This window comes from Diabrotica virgifera, chromosome 3 (assembly GCF_917563875.1).
Source record: "Diabrotica virgifera virgifera chromosome 3, PGI_DIABVI_V3a".
In the NCBI taxonomy this organism is placed as follows: Eukaryota; Metazoa; Arthropoda; class Insecta; order Coleoptera; family Chrysomelidae; genus Diabrotica; species Diabrotica virgifera.
The window spans coordinates 89,836,323-89,856,728 of record NC_065445.1 but is presented as its reverse complement, the minus strand read 5'-3'; the positions used below and the strand labels follow the sequence as shown (position 1 = coordinate 89,856,728).

The 20,406-nt window shown below is 31.8% G+C and overlaps 1 protein-coding gene across 1 annotated transcript in view; it reads right to left on the bottom strand.

Annotated features, from left to right (window-relative positions):
* Positions 1-20,406, bottom strand: part of LOC114328163 (protein germ cell-less) — a 56,830-nt gene that overhangs the window by 18,637 nt on the left and 17,787 nt on the right. Inside the window, exons 5-6 of the mRNA XM_050645287.1 lie at positions 14,547-14,748; positions 6,962-7,180 (exon numbers count right to left, since the gene is read on the bottom strand). Coding sequence (XP_050501244.1) covers positions 6,962-7,180; positions 14,547-14,748 — 421 coding nt within the window. The remainder of the gene's footprint in view (positions 1-6,961; positions 7,181-14,546; positions 14,749-20,406) is intronic.

Sequence of the window (20,406 nt, the reverse complement as noted above, 5' to 3'; positions counted from 1 at the left end):
AACATCGATTGATGAAATCCCGAAGAGTTTTTTACAATATAATATTCAAAATTGCTTTGTTTTTTAATTGCTAATCAACCGTGCGCGATACTATTTTCCACCGTAGCATGTGTACACGCATGCAAATGAAAAGTATGGTGCAAATGAAAAGAATAAATTCGTTATTTCGTAAACCGGAGACTTTAAGGAAAAATCCCGAAACAGGTTTTTATTTTTAAATTATGATATTGTGGCATATATGGTATACTAGTGACGTCATCCATCTGGGCGTGATGACGTAATCGATGATTTTTTTAAATGAGAATAGGGGTCGTGTGCTAGCTCATTTGAAAGGTTTTTCAAATGTCTATTCAGTAATATAAACATTTACATAATTATTTATACAGGGTGTCCAAAAAATTTTTATTAAATTAAATTATTTGAGAAAAAAGAAGTAGAAGGACACCCTGTATAAATAATTATGTAAATGTTTATATTACTGAATAGAGAATTGAAGAACCTTTCAAATGAGCTAGCACACGACCCCTATTCTCATTTAAAAAAATAATCGATTACGTCATCACGCCAAGATGGATGACGTCACTAGTATACCATATATGCCACAATATCATAACTTAAAAATAAAAATCGACCTGTTTCGGGATTTTTCCTTAAAATCGCCGGTTTACGAAATAACGAATTTTTTCCTTTCATTTGCACCATACTGTCGGTATAAAACAGTGTCGCGCACGCTTGATTAGCAATTAAAAAACAAAGGAGTTTTGAATACTGGATTGCAAAAAACTCTTCGGGATTTCATCAATCGATGTTTAGAGAATATCTACCTACCTTGGCAACATTCAAATTTTCAGTTTTTCACATAGTTATTGAGGGTTAAAAATGGCCGATTTCACAATTTTTCAATTTTTAATCGCTTATATGTCAAAAACTATCAACTTTAGAGAAATGTCACTTAAGACCTTTTCTGTTTGGAATGATCCAAAAAACCTAAAAAAACTTTGTTCCATGCAAAAAAAATAATTTTAGGAAAAAAACAAAAAAAAAACGTTTAAAAAATTTTTGACCCACTTTTGGTCCTGGCAACATGCACATTTGTTAAAAGGGGTTCTTTTTGAGTAAGATTGTGCAAAAAATCCGAATCGGAATATTTTTCCTAGCGGATGCGCAGTGGCTTTCTGGACTAGATATACAGATATTTTTACAAAACTCACAGGTAAGACCACAATGAATAAGCGGAAGATCGAGACAAATGTAAACTGACAGCGCAAAAGATTTCACGGAATCACGATGCTTGAAAATAAGCTACCGACTATGATAAAGAAGATTCTGTATATCTTCTAGTCAAAAAATATACCCTACATCGATGTACAGGAAGGTATTTAAAAAAAAATAATGAAATTTTTTTCTTTATATAAATATAAAAATATTTATTTAAAAAACCCCAAAAAGGGCTTTAAATATAACAGAACGTTTTCGCTCTCTAAAAAGAGCATCATCAGTATTCTTATTTGCTTGATATACTGAACCACAAAAAATACATCGGTTAAAGCCTTTTAAATATCGACTAAATGGAGGACGGAAATACAAAGGATTGACAAAATCCCTTAGGATCTGCCCTAAGGCATTATATGACTTCCATGAAGCACGTGGGTTGTTAAGTAAAAATTATGTGTCTTCACATTGAGAACGGTGAGCGTCAACTTGACTTGAGACACATTAAGAAAGTTGACTCTCACCGTTCTCAATGTAAAGACACATAATTTTTACTTAACAACCCACAACTTTTGGTATATTTTGGTAGGAGTACATTTAGTGCAGTCACTGAAGGTGGATATGAGCTATTACCTCCGATTTCGTTGAACCTCCATCGATTTGCATGAAAATTGGTGAGTGATTAGAGGATATCTCAAGGCACAAAGGTGACATGATGTCAACTTGCGCTTTTACCCTGGGGGTGGATGCCACCCCTCCTCGGGGGTGAAAATTATTTTATTAAAAATAACCCCACAATTCGATAGAGGGAAAAATTATAAGCAAAATGTGTTATATAAAGTTATTAAAATAAATCAAAACTTTTTGAGTTATTGAAGATCAAAGATTTTAATGTTTCATGATAAAAATGCATCTTTTTAACCGATTTTCCATAAATAACTCAAAAACTATAAGTTTTTAAAAAATGTTATTATTATCAAAATTAAGGCTAATAAAAAATCAAATAAACTCCTTACTAGAAAAACCTTTCAGTGTTAAGTAAAAGTGAGTTATAGGTAATTGAATCTATATTTCTTTCGTCGAGTACCCAAATTTAAGTATTCAAGCATAAATACCGGGAAAATGATGCATTTTATAACATAAACTGATTAAATATTTGTCAAAGATCATAGAAATATCTATCAAGTAAGCGCTCGAACAAGTTCATAGCATTAAAATTCATGCACCAAAAATGTTTCAAAATGTATCTTTTAGAAAATTTTCCAAAAAATGTTATTGTTTTTTTGTAAATAACTCCGTTAATTTTTAATATATCAGGTTCACCTAAAAACTATTTAAAAGCTGATTCCAAGAGCTATTAACAAACATCAAAATTAGTCTATTAAACCTCTTATTTTTTTAACAATAAAAGGTTAAATGACCCCGGTTACATGGTTCTCGCAGCAAAATTGAAATTTTGAACGTTTCTATCTCGGTTATTTTTTACTCTATGGAAATAGTAAACTAGGTGGAGTATTTGGAACAGAAAAAACTAAAATTTAGTTATATATCATTTTTTACGCATATTGAGTATTTTGGGAGTTACTATCAAAAGAAAATGAAAAGTATGATAATATTAAAAATTCTGATATTTTTAAATTATATCTTTTTTTTGAAAATATGCATTTTAAACCGGTCAAAATTTTTAAAATCATTAACTATGTTAACCCAAAGAGATTACTGTAAGGATTTCTGCAAATTTTAATTTTTGTGGAAATGGCGTGTTTTATTTTTCACTTTTTTCTAAAAAAATCGAAAGGGTTCTCTTATTTTCATCATAACTTGCTTAATTTTGATGCTATTAACTTCTGCTGGAGCTCATTTGATAGGTATTCCAAAGTACTTTGACAAGTGTTTAACAAGTATATTCTATAGAATGCATCGTTTTCCCGTTATGTAAGCTTAAATACTGAGATTTGAGTACTCGTCGAAAAAAATATACATTCAATTACTTATAACTCACTTTGAAATAACATTAGTTGAGTTCTTTAAGTGGGGAGTGTATTATATTTTCTATTGTCTTTAATTTTGGTAATAATAGCTTTTTTACAAAAGCTTATAGTTTTTGAGTAACACGTGAAAAACAGCTTTAAAACATGCATTTCTTTTAAGAAAAACTTAAATCTTTTATATTTAATAACTCGAAAAGTATTGATTTATGTTAATAACTTTATATAAGAAATTTTGCTTAGAAGTTGCCCCTCTATCCATTTCTGGTTTTATTTTTAATAAAAAAATTTCACCCCCGAGAAGGGGCGGCACCCACCCCAAGGGTAAAAGCGTAAGTTATCATTATGTTACCTTTGTTTGTTGAAGTATCTTCTAACTACTCACCAATTTTCATGAAAATCGATGAAGGTTCAACGAAATCGGAGGTGAAAACCACTCCACTAATTACATATTGAATGATATTTACCTATACAATATTTTTCTAGACTGTTTTTACTGTAAAATTAAAATAAACTAATCATAATAATAAAAGATTTATGTTCATAATGGGTAAGTTATCATACTGCCCTCTAGAAAAATCCTCTTCGGTCATTTTAAAAAAATTGTCTTAACAAAATCACTCAAATATGAAATATATAGTTCGCAGCAACTATCTAAAGATTTATACTGAGTTATAAAACTGAGATGCACCATAAAATGATTGATTGCAACAAGTAAACGAATATCAGACATAATGAATAAATGGCGATGACCTCTAACATTATAATGATATGGCGTCACGACCAATGAGGGCCTGTTTCGGGCTGGCTGCTATAATTTGAATTTTCTCTTCGGGGCCAAACGAAAGACAAAAACAACTTGTTTTTCTTTGATATATATGTTACCGGCCAAACCCGATTTCAGGACAAACTAGTTTGGCCTAGGCCAAACTAGTTTGTCCTAAGCGTGTTAGGATAAACTAGTATGGCCTAGGCCAAACTAGTTTGTCCTATTGCACGTAGGCCAAACTAGTTTCTCCTAGGCCAAACTAGTTTATCCTGATATAATAAAGACTCACACTTCAGGATAAACTAGTATGGCCTAGTCTAAACCAATTTATCCGAGTCGAAAGTAATTTAGCGAACATGTAAGGACTTTTACATGCGGGGAATTCCCAAATCACGTCCCAACAGGAATGGCAAAAAAAATTATAAATCGATATATTGTGTCATCATAATATGATACATCGAATGAAGATATTGATACATGCTATAAATCAATATATTCTTGTATAATTAAATATAAAAAATAATAAATAAAAGGATGAGGTTTTCTCCAAAAATTAAAAGAAAAGATACACTTACGAATAAAATCGAGTACGAATTAATATTGCTTTCACCAAGTTTGAAAAAATGTGAAAACGTTGAATTGTCCACGTCCGTCTGTCCGTCCGTCTGCATGTCTGTCACTGAAATCAATTCCTCCGTCAATATACCACGTAGAATGACAAATGAGGTGTCAAATGAAAGCTTATAATCCAAGGATGGTACTAAAGGTGAGAAATTTGACCTAGGCTGTCTGTCCGTCCGACCGCGAATATAACTCAATATTATTGTTTGTTTGTTACGAATAATTATAATTTTAATAAAAATGATTATTTTCCAAGAACAAAGTATTTTATTCAATTTATTATTTATATTAAGCCGTACTAGTTCGCTGAATTACTTTCTTCTTCTTGGTTTTTCCCATAATGAGTTTGCCGTTTTCGTCTTCCATAGCACTCTATTCTCTCAGTTGCCATCTCTGAGGTCTCTATCTATCATAGCATATGTGAGTTTTCCATCTCACAGCAGGCGTCTCTCTATCTTCCTCCCCGCGGGTCCCAGTTCAGTAATCTTTTCGGCCACCTGTGCTCCGGTATTCTTTGTACATGCCCATGCCATTTCAGGGCTCTACTTTTACTACCACAACTTTTTTGTAATTGAGCATTCTACTTCTATTCTGTTTCATATTTCCTCTGTTCTTATTCTATCCTACCTGGTGATTTGTAGACACCTTGCATTAACTCCAATTCAACTGTTCGTATTTTATTTCGTATTATTGTTGTCACTGGCCATTCTTCCGCTCTTGTAGGGTAATATTCAGCACTATGCCCTGAAAAATCCTTTTTTGTTTTCTTTAGTTAGAATGTTTTTCCATATTACTCCACGAAGTGCTTTCGTGGCTTGTTTTCCCCGTACTATTTTCATTTCTATATCTTTCATACAAGTGCCATCTCGGTTTATCATTTACCCTAAATACTTAAAAGTCTTACAACTCTTAACAGTGTCTTCTAAACTTACGTTTAAATCAGCAACCAATCTGTAATCAATTACTTTCGACTAAATTAAATTGGTTTAGACTAGGCTAAACTAGTTTATCCTGATATAAAAACATACACTTCAGGATAAACTAGTTTGACCTGAAGTGTGTGGATTTATATCAGGATAAACTAGTTTGGCCTAGGACAAACTAGTTTGGCCTACGCGCGATAGGACAAACTAGTTTGGCCTAGGCCATACTAGTTTATCCTAACGCGCTTAGGACAAACTAGTTTGGACTAGGCCAAACTAGTTTGTCCTGAAATCGGGTTTGGCCGGTAACATATACATTTAAATTATTATGTTCTGTTGTGATTTATAACATTTTTTTTTTCGGATTTAAAATTTTATGTAAGTTCCCTATTCTGCTTGGATTTTCTTCTAAAATATTGTTCTTATTAAACTCTAAAGAATCTTAAAGTCAAAGTTTTCAACCTAATAAAGATATTTAAAAATAAATATTTGTTGTAATATATATTTGTATAAATATTTAAAAAGAAATATTGTTTGTATTTAAAAGTAAATATTTTTAAAAGATATTTAATTGAAAACTTATTGGACCATTTTCCTGGTAACACCTCCATGGCTTCTAAAAATTGCAACCCAGATGGATGCTGAAGCGAAGAAGACAAGAGGGAATTCTAAAACTTGCAATTCACGACCCCGTCTGTTCAGCTGGTAAATTCCAACGGAAAATGGACCTATGTTACTCAAAGGAGTAGTACTAATATAAAATAAAAATGTATACCATTTTTATTCAGTTGCAATGCGAAGGCAAAATTGTCTTATTTTTCACTTAGTAAAGAGAGCGCAAACCAGCATTCTAAATCGAAGATTTAGAGGTCCAATAAGTTTTCAATTAAATATCTCTTAAAAATATTTATTTTTAAATATTTTTATTAGATTGAAAACTTTGACTTTCATTTAGCAGATGTCGCGAGGCACCTACTCCATAACGTCAGTTGCAATGCGGGGATAAGCTCTCGGAGATTGGTCACTTGGGACAGAGAGCAGCAGGCCTACGCCTCTCTGATGATGACTCCAAATAGAGTCGAAAATCGTCGATTTAGAGTGCTGGCTTGCGCTCTCTGTTTTAAGTGAAAAATAAGACAGTTTTGCATTCGCATTGCAACTGAATAAAAATTTTATACATTTTTATTCTAAAGAATCTTGTTCTATCTTTTTTAATATAACGTTTGCAAATATTTTTTCATGACTTCAAAGAGTGGTTTACTTGGTTTGGGTATCATTACTATTTTTTGCCCTTTTCCATAGCCTGGGCATATACTTTTAGCGGAAAGCAACGTTTATGATTATTCAATTTGACTATAGCCTTCTTTAGTAGCTATTTTAAACTGCGCTCGTCACAATTTTATGACGACTCGATGTTACATTTGCGTAAATATATTAAAAGCACTTACCTTATAGCTACGTGTCTTGTTGTTTGTAAACTTAAAAGCTGCCCAAATTCAGATCTGTGGTTCCTCTTAATGGAAATCGTCGAATCGTCCGTAATCATCAACAAATCGACACCAAAGTGGAATCCCGTCCATCTCCAAACGTGTCTTTCCTTAGCGGTTAAAACACGTCCACATCTTAAACTAGTTGCTAAGAAGACTTCGTCGGAGATGTCACTGGGTCTGCAAATAAAGAAATAAAGCTAATATAATTAATTTTTTTTAATACAGGGTGTTTCATTGGGAAAGTAACATACGTTAACTGTAGAAAGAGGACACTTGGGGGGTGTCAAAAATACCATACTTAATGGGTCTTACTCCATCAATAACAAAGATACTGGGTGTTTTATCTATTTTGCCATTTTCTTATTTGGTTCATAACTTTTTAACCACACTGTATATTTATTTTATATTTGGCACGCAAATATCATTTAAGGCATACAATAAATTATTTTATTTACAATTGTAAAAAATCCAGGTCCAGATTAAAAAATATTGGAAAAATATTCCGACCCCAAAACAACACCCTGTACATTAAATTTTTTTAAAATGGATTTTTCAGTTAAAAAGAGGATAAAAACTAAATTCAGTGGTATACTTTGAATTTTCGGCAAAATTATATTTCTGGTAAAATTTTGAATCTGAATTATGAAATTAAGTGAAATGCGAGAGCTCTAAGTAGAAAAAAATTGATATACAGCTTACAACTTGTCAAACACACTGTATATTGATTTTATTTTTTAACACGATTTTATTTTTCATTTTTTAATTTATTTACAATTATAAAAAATCCAGGTCCGGATTAAAAAATATTGTGTAAATGTTCCGACCAAAAAAAAACACCTTGTTATTAAATTTTTTTAAAATGGATTTTGCATTTGAAAAGAGGATGAAAAACAAAATAAGTGGTATACTTTGAATTTTTGGCAAAATGATTTTTCTGATAAAATTTTGAATTTGAATTCTGAAATTATGTGAATTGCGAAGCTCAAAGTAAAATAAATTAAAATATGACTTATACCATTATTTAATCTAAATTGTTAAAATATTAACATTTGCACACATAACAATAATTTTTGATGACCCCCTCTGTGGCTCAGCGGTAAGAGCGCCTACCTTTGGATCGAAAGGTCCAAATGGTCGTGAGTTCGAATCTCACCAGGGTCAGAAATTTTTCATTTATTATAAATTATTAATAAATGAAAATAGTTTCTGTCCTTGTGAGATCGGTACTCACCGGAGGGACCGCAGACGTTCGGATACAATTAGCGGCTCTTTGCAAAGACAATGACGTTGCCTTTGCAAAGACAATGACGTTGCCTTTGCAAAGACAATGACGTTGCCTTTGCAAAGTAACAAGACACATACTCAACACACACAGTACACATGACACTAGGTATCTAACTACAAACATTTACCGTACCTATGTATAAAAAAAAATAATTTTTGATGGTGGTAATTTTGAATAAGTAGTTTAGTTTTGAATAGTTATTATGCTGCAAATTTTCGCTGTTTTGTTATAATTTTTAGCTATTTTGTTGATTAAAGTGATGTATTCTTTATTGGCCCTTTATTATTTATTCATTATTTAAAGATGCATATTCGCCAAAAACTATTTTTCACACATAATAAAAAACACTAAAATATTAAAATTTTACCAACTTAGATTAAATAATGGTATTAATTAAAATTAAGTCGCATTTTAATTTTTTCTACTTAGAGCTCTCGCAATTGACATAATTTCAGAATTCAAATTCAAAATTTTACCAGAAAAATCATTTTGCCGAAAATTCAAAGTATACCACTAATTTTGTTTTTCATCCTCATTTCAAATGCAAAATCCATTTTAAAAAAATTTAATATACAAGGTGTTTTTTTTTGGGTCGGGACATTTACACAATATTTTTTAATCCGGACCTGGATTTTTTATAATTGTAAATAAATTAATTGATTGGACAAATAAAAGAATATTTGGGTGTTAAATATAAAATCAATATACAGGGTGCGGCAAAAGTCAGTTCCCCGATTTGCACAATCGAAAAATATCGGAAAATGAAAATGCAAAACGTTTAATTAAGTCGTAAATTTGGGTTACAAAGGTGCATATAAAAATCTAAGCTATATGTTCGAACTGGTGTCCATCTTCCTCGATACAACGTTCACAACGGCTCGCAACGCTACGGCATATTCGGTTGAGGATTGCCTTGTTCGGACGGAGGTGTTCAAATTCTTCCTCAATAATTTTGTCTTCAACTGTGGGAGAGTTTGCGGTCGCCTAGCATACACACTATTCTTCAGCAGACCCCATAAAAAGAAATCGCAAAATAAAAACGCGTTCTTATTTCGTGTATTTGCCGCCCGCCTGCATGTTTAACTCGTTACTAACAACGCACCGACACACACAACGAACAGCAACACGTGACAGGGAGATGAACGAAACTCAAGGTTAACCCTACAAACAGTAGGAGACACCTAGCTGTTATGCGAGGCCGATTGCTAGCATGTACTTATAGCGCTTATGCACGAAACTACATAGCGGGAACTGACTTTTGCCGCACCCTGTATAGTGTGTTTGACAAGTTGTAAGTTGTATTTCAATTTTTTTCTACTTAGAGCTCTCGCAATTCACTTAATTTCAGAATTCAAATTCAAAATTTCACCAGAAAAATCATTTTGCCGAAAACTCAAAGTACACCACTGGATTTTTTACAATTGTAAATAAATTAATTTATTGTACACCTTAAATGATATTTGCGTGCCAAATATAAAATACATATACAGTGTGGTTAAAAAGTTATGAACCAATTAAGAAAATGGCAAAATAGATAAAACACCCAGTATCTTTGTTATTAATGGAGTAAGACCCATTAAGTATGGTATTTTTGAGACCGCCTAAGTGTCCTCTTTCTACAGTTAACGTATGTTACTTTCCCAATGAAACACCCTGTATAATAAAAGATCGTATTTAACCCTCAATTCTGGCTTCTTTCCGATATTATTTTTATTTAATTCTTTCTTCAAATTATTTCTACATTACTATATCTAGTCTAGGAGGAACTTTTTTATAACTTTTTAAACCAGGAGTAATTCAAATTTACCGCGCCGTAATGTTTGTTTGTAATTGGTCCAACCTCGAGCAAGTTTACTCCCACGGTTCTTAAACATTTACTACGGTTGCCTACACCGACTAACCATGGACTTTAAGCACGCGATTGCGTCACGAGAGTACAGTAATTTGAATCGTAATGAATCGATGTATGGAAAATAGTAAAAATAGTTGTGAAATAAAGATGCTTAGCGAATTATAATACCTATTTATAAAAAACTTTTGATATTTGAGTGATTTTGTACATACATCTGGGCCGGTAGTTCACGTTTATCCAAGGGTGAATGCAAGCAAATGGAAGATTTACGGAAATCTAGGACTTCAATCTCCATTCTACACTGAAAATTTGTCGTTTATACTGAATTTTCATCAATACTGGATTAACTATTGAATACATACCGTCCTTAGCGGTCAGCTAGGATTATGTGAATTAGAATTACATACTTGTATAATTTATTGTAAGAATTTAAATAATAGGTAATAAATTTGGCCACACTACAGCCAGTACCTGGAATTCTAAAATTTCATCAACATTATCATTACATTAATATGTACAGCTGGTTCCTAAAAAAACTAATACGTCTCTTAAAGTGTATTTTGTAGAAAATTGAGCAATGTATTTTGAAAGATAAATACCTACTTACTATTTACATACTGTCACTGTCACTGCCAAATCTTAAAATTTGTCAGATAACTTATTCTGTTCAATCTCAAAAAATGCTAGCAAAGAACTAAAAGCAACAATTGTAACGAAATTAGAAGATGGTTGGTCACTATCTGCCGTAGCGAACCGTTTTAAAGTAAGCAGAACAACAATTTTTAATATTAATAAAATATGGAGAGAACAAGAAACTCTCGAAAGAAAGCAATGTTCTGGAAGACCAAAAATATCTACCGCTCATGAAGATCGTACGCTTTTGGAGAGATTCGAAGAGAATCCTTTTGAAGATGCGAAAACTGCAAGAATTATGTCACAGTTTCCGGGAAGAAAGAAAACAACTTGGCGCAGACTTTATAATATACTCTTTATAAAATGCAGAAATTCAAAATAATATCAAAATTTAGACCTTAATAATTATTACAATTTATGAATTAACATATGTAATCAGTTGTTTGTCGTTTGTTTGTTTATTTTATTATTTGTCTGTCATAATAAATATAATATAATGTCAGACCAATCAAATACACTGCTCAAAATGATCAAATCTTACTAAGAGTCGTATCAGTAGTGCGAGCACGCAAAATTCTATTTTAGTGACGTCACGTTGCCTAGCAACCGTCGATTCTCCCATTGTGAAATTCGATTTTGTGACGTCAGCAAAATAGAATTCTATTTTAGTGACGTCATGTTGCCTAGCAACCGTCGATTCTCCCATTATGAAATTCTATTTTGTGACGTTAGCAAAATAGAATTCTATTTTGCGTGCTTTGGGCCCAGTAGTGAGAGCACGCCAAATAGAATTCTATTTTGCTGACGTCACAAAATCAGCCTGACGGCTGCTAGGCAACGTGACATCATTAAAATAGAATTCTATTTTGCGTGCTCTGGTCCCATTTTTTAGGAACCAGCTGTGCAGTTGAGTCCGAGAATCTTTACCTGTCCCGTCATCATTTAAAGCATAGGAAATAAGTCGATGATAAGTCGGAACTTGAAATTTACTAAACGCAACAGCAAGTGACAGTAAGTGACAGGCTGTTCCGTTTAGTAAATTTCAATTTCCGACATTTCATCGACTTATTTAGTATGCTTTAAATGATGACGCACGGGTAACGATTCCCGGACTCACTGTACAGCTGGTTCCAAAAAAAAAACTGATACGACTCTTAAAGCGTATTTTATACAAAATTGCGCAGTGTACTTTCTTCTTCTTCTTCTTTTTGTTTTTGGTCTCGCTGCAAGGCAATTACCAGCACGATTTATAGGCGATCTTGATGTAGTCTGGCTCTAAGCCATATCAAAATCGCTGACTACATTCTTGTACAAAGCTTTTGCCGAGGTGTGATATATTGAATATGAGTTTAATTATACTGAATTTATTATATTTTGAAGGATAAATACTTATTATTTACATACTGTCACTGTCACTGCCAAATCTTAAAATTTGTCAGATAACTTCAACCTAAAAAAATGGCTGTTTGTTTGTTTATTTTATTATTTGTCTGTCATAATAAATATAATATAATGTCAGACCAATCATACACTGCTCAAAATGATCAACTCTTACTAAGAGCTTACTAAGAGCCGTATCAGTTTTTTAGGAACCAGCTTACAAATATTCTTATATAAGCTCCTACAATAGGTACGTTGTACAACTATAAATAACTTTTCATGGATAATTCAAGTTTTTACGGGAAACAACACCAAAATTTCAAGTACAAAAATATAAAGTAAACTAGGGATAATTAATAAGACAGATAATACACATACATACAGTTAACAGAGTTAACAAAAACCCCCAAGGTCACTTGCAACGCATAAACGAACGTCTGTCGTCTCTTCTCGTCACGGTTGCAGATAGCTCGGTATTACTATACACATAATACACATTCAAAAATCAACAAGATCATTACCACAACGAATTTAAAAATGGTCTTGTGTACTCTTGTGACGTAAGTCAAACATTTTTAAGTCTCCCCACCACAGTCAGAGTAGGCAACCGTAGTAAATGTCTAAGAACCGTGGTTTACTCCACTGTTATGAAATTTTGACGCTATTGACATCTATTAAATTTTGACACTATAACTTTGACATTTTAGTGGTTTCTGATTCCTTTAATTTTTAGATTTTTAGTCTGCTTTCATATAAAAAAAAACAGTTGTTTTCAGAACTAACTCTTTAGCGACGTATTAGTATAATATATTTATGGATTACCGTCGAAGGCCGACATGATCAACCAAAAAAGATGTATTTGGTTATTTTTCTAGTGACTTTCTTGGGTGTGAATCTGTCTTTTTAGTTTACTCCTGCTGGTTTAAAAAAAGCATAGTAGCACATTTTTGTTACACTTTCCTAGTACAAAAGCTACCTAGATGAATCAGTTCCTCCATAGAAAAATTTATGTTGTTCCATTTTATCTTTGCCCATGCGTCACGATTCATTTTCAAACAAATTAAGTCAAAACATAAAGTAAAAAGTACGTCGATGTGTATATACATTGTGTATAGTGTATACTATACACATCGACGCACGTTTCACTTTATGTTTTGATTTAATTTGTATAAAAATGAATCACGACGCATGGACAACGATAAAATGGAACAACAAATAGTAATAGTAACAAAGCAAAAGGAACTACAAAAATGGTATAATGTCAAACTTTTAAGCAAGTTTAGTGTCGTAAGTTATAGCCAACTAAGTAGAATATTGTGTTTTTATTAATATTTTACACACCAACAATCTTAACTACGTATTGATATACTATAGGTATTTTAATACACCATCCAATATTAACAAATTAATGATTAGTTTAGATTATTATGTATTTTTTTTCGAAAAATTATTTTTGATTGAATATTTTCATGGCCAATCTAATAAAATTTCACCTAATTGTTGTTGAAATTAATGTGTGGCTGAAAGAATCACGAATAACTCTCAAATTAAAGAAATTAAGTATAGTGAATGCTTAAGGAATAATAAAGTACCATAAAATATCATTTCATTACAATACTAAAATACAATACTTTCGCGACGGGAAGTTTTAAACGTGCCGTGCCCCATATACGGGAGATGCATATACTCACTTGCATCAAAATATACTTCAGAGCAGGAAACGTTATATTCATTTTTATAAATAATTAATAAAACGTTTATCTTATGTGCTTGTTTATTCAACTTTACACTAATGAACTTGTTTACCACCAAAGTCGGGAAATGCATAGATGCGCGAAAGTGTTAAAGGGAAGCGCAATCCCCAAAAACTCCCGTATATGAGGCAAGAAAACTTTTGCATATATGCGGTTCCCGACGTTAAAGGGTTAAGAAAACTCAGAAAAAACTCATTTTAAGATTCAACCAATCCTGTAGGTATACCAAAATGAAATATTTCGCTATGTTAATAATTTTGGACAAAATAGTAGACTATATTAATCCGCTGACCCGGCCAATCAGCAATCTTACACTTTTAGCCAAGAATCGCATAAGAGCCCAATACTCCACAAGGAGGGACGGAACTAGAATGAGAGAGAGAGAGAGAGAGAGAAAGAGAATATTAAAAATCGTTTGAACATAAATAGATGTTTTGATACCAAATTACAATTTTATAGGTACTATAGAAACTATAGGTACTATAGATACTATAGAAATTAATAAAAACGTATTTATCGTTTAAACTACACCTTATAACATTGCAAAACTTATACTGCAAAAACGAGGACATCGACAAGAAATCAAAAATGTAAAAGTATAATATAGGGTGTTCTAATTATTTATTGTTTATTACTTACCCTTTATCATCGTTTTGATTAATCCTTAGAACATTCTTCCATTCTTGCAGAATCACAGAATCGAGCCAAGTTCTTGGAATAATGTTATCACGAAGTATCAATATTACATCGTGTTGGTGAGCTATTAGATTTTGTAATCTAAGGCCAAGGAACACAGATATGAATTGTTTCCCTTCAGCGGTAAGGAGATATGGTAAAGTTTCTATAAAAATATTAAAGTTAATTACAAGACTACAGTGCGGTCAAAATAAGAATAAATGAAGGGTACAGGGAAAAAAGGAGGAATGTCAATTTTGTTGAATTTTTCAGCAGAGCATTTTCAAAGTTATAAGACTAATATTATTGATATGTTTTGATGGTTTTTGTGGGAACACACGAAAACAATGTGTTTTCATTTATTTCTGCGTAATTCACAAATGACATTCCCCCTAATTAATCGATAACACCGTGACATTCCCCCTTCTTCTCCTGTATAGGCATTTTATTATTAGTGTTATCTCATGACACAACCCATTTTTAACCAGTGTTATTTACGTATAGTAAAGTACAGAATATAACCTATCTAATGAATTGTTTTTGTTTTGTTTTTTTTTTTCAACAAAAACAAAAACAATGACAAACACACAAGATAATAGAAACGTAATACAAAACGACACCACAATAGAAGCGGTTAATGATTATTATATATATTTGGGACAGATAATAAAAATAAATAAGGAAAATCAAACAGCGGAGGTAAAAAGAAGGGTCAGATTAGCCTGGGCAGGATTTGGGAAATTAAAATGGGTCCTAAAGAATAAAAAAATACAACAATACTTAAAAACAAAAGTGTTTGACCAGTGCATACTCCCGATTCTCACATACGCATGCCAAACATGGACCTTGACCAAAGCAAACATGGATAAAATGTTGAAGGCACAAAGAGCCATGGAGAGAGCAATGTTATAAGTAAAATTAACAGACAAAAAGCAAAACAACTGGGTAAGAAATAAATCAAAAGTCAAAGACGCAGGACAACATATAGCTAGGCTAAAATGGAGCTTCGCAGGTCATAACGCTAGACAAACGGACAATAGGTGGAATACCACGATATAACAATGGAGACCATGGACAGGAAAGAGAGCAAGAGGACGACCCCAGATGAGATGGGGAGACGACATTAAAAAGTTCGGAGGAATGCACTGGAAACAGAAAGCACTAAATAGAAGCGAATGGATGAAACTGGGGGATAGTGCAGTCACTGAAGGTGGATATGAGCTATTACCTCCGATTTCGTTGAACCTCCATCGATTTGCAGGAATATTGGTGAGTGGTTAGAGAATATCTCAATGAACAAAGGTGACATAACGCCAACTTGCGCTTTTACCCTGGGGATGGATGCCGCCCCTTATCGAGGCTGAAAATTATTTTATTAAAAATAATCCCATAATTCGATAGAGGAAAAAATTCTAAGCAAAATTTGTTATATAAAGTTATTAAAAGAAATCAAAACTTTTTGAGTTATTAAATATCAAGGATTTTAATTTTTCGTGAGAAAAATGCATGTTTTTAACCGATTTTTGATAAATAACTCAAAAACTATAAGTTTTTATAAAAATGTCATTATTACCAAAATTGAAGCTAATAAAACATTAAATAAACCTCTTACTAAAAAAACCTTTTAATGTTAACTGAAAGTAAGTTATAGGTAATTGAATGTATATTTTTTTCGGCGAGTACCCAAATCTAAGTATTCAAGCTTAAATAACGGGAAAATGATGCATTGTATAACATAAACTTATCAAACATTTCGCAACGTACTTAGAAATATCTATCAAATGAGTCCTCGAACAAGTTGATAGCATTAAAATTTATGCTCCAAAAATGTTTCAAAATTTATCTTTTAAAATTTTTTCCAAAAAATATTATTGTTCTTTTTTAAATAACTCCATTAATTTTTAGAATATCAGATTCACCTAAAAACCATTTGAAAGATAATTCCAAGGGCAATTAAACGACGTTGAATTTAATCTTTTAAACCCCTTACTTTTTTTTTTAATTAAAGGTTAAATGGCCACGGTTACATGGTTGTCGCAGCAAAATTTAAGCTTTAAACGTTTCTATCTCGGTTGTTTTTTACCCTACAGAAATAATAAAAAGGTGAAATATTTGACATAGAAAAAACTAAAATTTGGTTATATATCATTTTTTGCGTATATTAAGTATTTTTGGAGTTATTATCAAAAGAAAACGAAAATTACGATCATTTTAAAAATTCTGATTTCTTTAAATTATACCTTTTTTCAAAAATTTTCATTCTATACCGGTCAAAATTGTTGAAATCATTACTTATGCTAATTTAAAGAAATTATTGTAAGGATTACTATGAATTTTAATTTTTGTGGAACTGGTGTATGTTTTATTTTTCACTTTTTCCTAAAAAATTCGAAAGGTTTCTCTTATTTTCATCATAACTTGCTTAATTTTAATGCTATTGACTTCTTCTGAAGCTCAATTGATAGGTAATCCGAAGTGCATATTATAAAATGCATAGTTTTCCCGTTATTTAAGCTTGAATACTTAGATTTGAGTACTCGTCGAAGAAAATTTACATTCAATTACCCATAACTCACTTTGACTTAAATCGCAAATATTTTACGTGTATCCCTACTTTTTCTGTCTTTACACGGCAAATTACGTGTAGTAAAATTCACACTGGTATGGATATGTAAACATTACTAGAATGTCATTCTACTTGAAAATGTCATCATTAATTTAAAGAGATGGGTTTTGAATGTTCTTGGATAACTGTTATTTTTATAATTGCAAATTATTAATTCAGTTAATAAATGTGATAATTTTTTCACTAACTATGTATTCAGTGATTGTACTAATTTATTTGTACAACAAAGACTAATAATCAATCGAGAAAAGAGGAAAAGTGTTAAAGTGATTTTTTAATAATATATTGTTATGGAACGCTTACAATTTTGAACATCTTTAACAACAAAATACTTGGATCACAAATATTATCCTGATGTATTCTCTGCTTGGATCTTCCACAAATAATACACAATAAATAACTTTTTATTAAGTTCACGTCTTAAATCAATTATTTATCAAATACACTATATATCAATAATATTTAATCAATAACTCAACATATTCCCGATGCAATGTCAAATATTTAAAATTGTCACTGATTGTCAGTGTCTGACTGACAATATATTCTGACAATATTATATTCGGCTAAGTGCGTTGTAAGAGAAAGATAGATTTGGAAAATATTACCACGGCATTGTGTTAATTTTTTTCGAATCCTGAAAAAACCAATAAATATTTTTGAAAAATTTAAACGCAGAATGAAAGACTAAATTATTACCGGGGGGCCGAAAGTCCCTTAGAATAAATAAAAAGTTTATTTTGAATGATATATTTGAAATTAAAAATCACACTAAATTTTCCCTTAGTTTTTCACCCCTGTAACTTATTAAAATAAACATTATAGAAGTTCTCAGGGACTTTTGGCCCTCGCCAATAAAGTAATCTTTCATTCTGCGTTTAAATTTATCAAAAATACTTATTAGTTTTCTCAGGATTCGAAAAAAATGAATCCCCATTTGAATAGCATTGCAGCCGAAAATACGTACCGATCCTCTTAACATTAGTTTAGTTCTTTAAGTAAGAAGTGTATTCAATTTTTTATTATCTTCAATTTTGGTAATTATAACTTTTTTGTAAAAGCTTATAGTTTTTGAGTTATACGTGAAAAACAGCTTTAAAGCATGCATTTTTTTACGAAAAAATAAAATCTTTGATCCTCAATAACTCAAAAAGCATTTATTTATGTTAATAATTTTATATAACAAATTTTGCTTAGCATTTGTCCTTATATCGATTTATGGAATTATTTTTGATAAAATAATTTTCACCCCCGAGAAGGAGTGGCTTCCACCCCCAAGGTAAAAGCGCAATTTACATCATGTCACTTTTGTTGCTTGAGGTATCCTGTAACTATTCACCAATTTTCATGAAAATCGATGGAGGTTCAACGAAATCAGAGATGAAAACCTTCAGTGACTCCACTAGGAAGCCTATGTTCAAAATTTGACGAATTAAAGGGCAAAAGAAGAAAAAGAAGAATGAATTATTAAAACAAAAAATGAAAATTTCTGACATTTCCCCTTTTTTCCCTGTAACCTTCAAATAGGTTTATTCAACATATTAATATACCTACATACATCATTCTCTTTTTAATTTATTTTGTTTCAACCACTTAAAATTAGTATCATGAAAAGATACGGGGAAAAATAATAATACAAAAATATATGATATTCATAAAAACATATAAAACATTGAGTAAAGATAACAAATCAAAATATGTTTTAATCAACAGTATACATAAAGCATATTGGTTTATCTTCTAATTTTCGCATTTACATTTACTTGTGTGTTGCTGATGTGTGTTGTGATATAAGGACATGATATTGAAGATATGACTGTCGACTGAAGGCCAGAAGTTCCAGAGGAGGTCCAAAGATTTTCTATGTAAGATGAAGGATGAAAATGGACCAATAAGTTTTCAATTTAAAAATCTTTTAGTAATATTTTAATATTTTTAAATATTATTAATATTGCTATTAGGATTGAAAACTACTTCATCTTTCAATTGCCAGATGACGCTAGTCACCTAGTCCATTCACGTCAGTTGCGGTGTGGGGGATAAACTCTCGGTGTTGGTCAATTGGAGTATGGAGTAGCAGGCCTACGTTCTCTCCGATGAGACTCCAACAAGAGTCGAAAATCGTCGATTCAGAGGGCTGGACTGCGCTCCGTATTTTAATTGAAAAATAAAATTGTTTTGCCTTCGCATTGCAACTGAATGAAAATTGAATTTTTATTTTATTTTTATATTAGTCGTTACTTCTTTGAGTAACTAGGTCCATTTTCTGTTGGAATTTACCAGCTGAACAGACGGGGTCGTAAATTGTAAGTTTTTGAATTCCCTCTTGTCTTCTTCGCTTCAGCATCCATCTGGCTTGCAAATTTTAGAAGCCATGGAGGTGTTACCAAGAAAATGGACCAATAAGTTTTCAATTTAAAAATTTTTTAGTATATATTTTAATATTTTTAAATATTATTAATATTGCTATTAGGATTGAAAACTACTTCATCTTTCAATTGCCAGATGACGCTAGTCACCTAGTCCATTCACATCAGTTGCGGTGTGGGGGATAAACTCTCGGTGTTGGTCAATTGGAGTATGGAGTAGCAGGCCTACGTTATCTCCGATGAGACTCCAACAAGAGTCGAAAATCGTCGATTCAGAGGGCTGGACTGCGCTCCGTATTCTAATTGAAAAATAAGATTGTTTTGCCTTCTCATTGCAACTGAATGAAAATGGAATTTTTATTTTATTTTTGATTTTCTATGTGTTTATATTGAAGATCTCTAGCAATTTTGTGGTGTCGGTATGCCACTGGATTTGCCATACCGTCAAATATGACGAAGATCAGGAGTGGCTGATGCTATAGAGAGAATAGCAACACTGAAATGGAACTGGGCAGGTCACGTGGCTCGAATGACAAATAATAAATGTACAGTTACGATCACTGAATAGTTTACACCTTAATGTTTATATTGTAATACTGTAAAATTGCAGTGTCGTACGGATTTGATAAATGTCAAAGTCAAAAAATTTCAAAAGTCAATGCTTGTCAAAAATTTCGCGAGTGTTGAAAAATAAAATAAAACGATACCAACATCCTCCAAAATATTTAGAATGCATTTGAGTTATGAGCAAAAAGCAATAGCAATTACCAAACTCGAAAAAGGTTGGTCACTAAGGCAAGTTGCTGCAGATTTGAACGTGAGCCATATG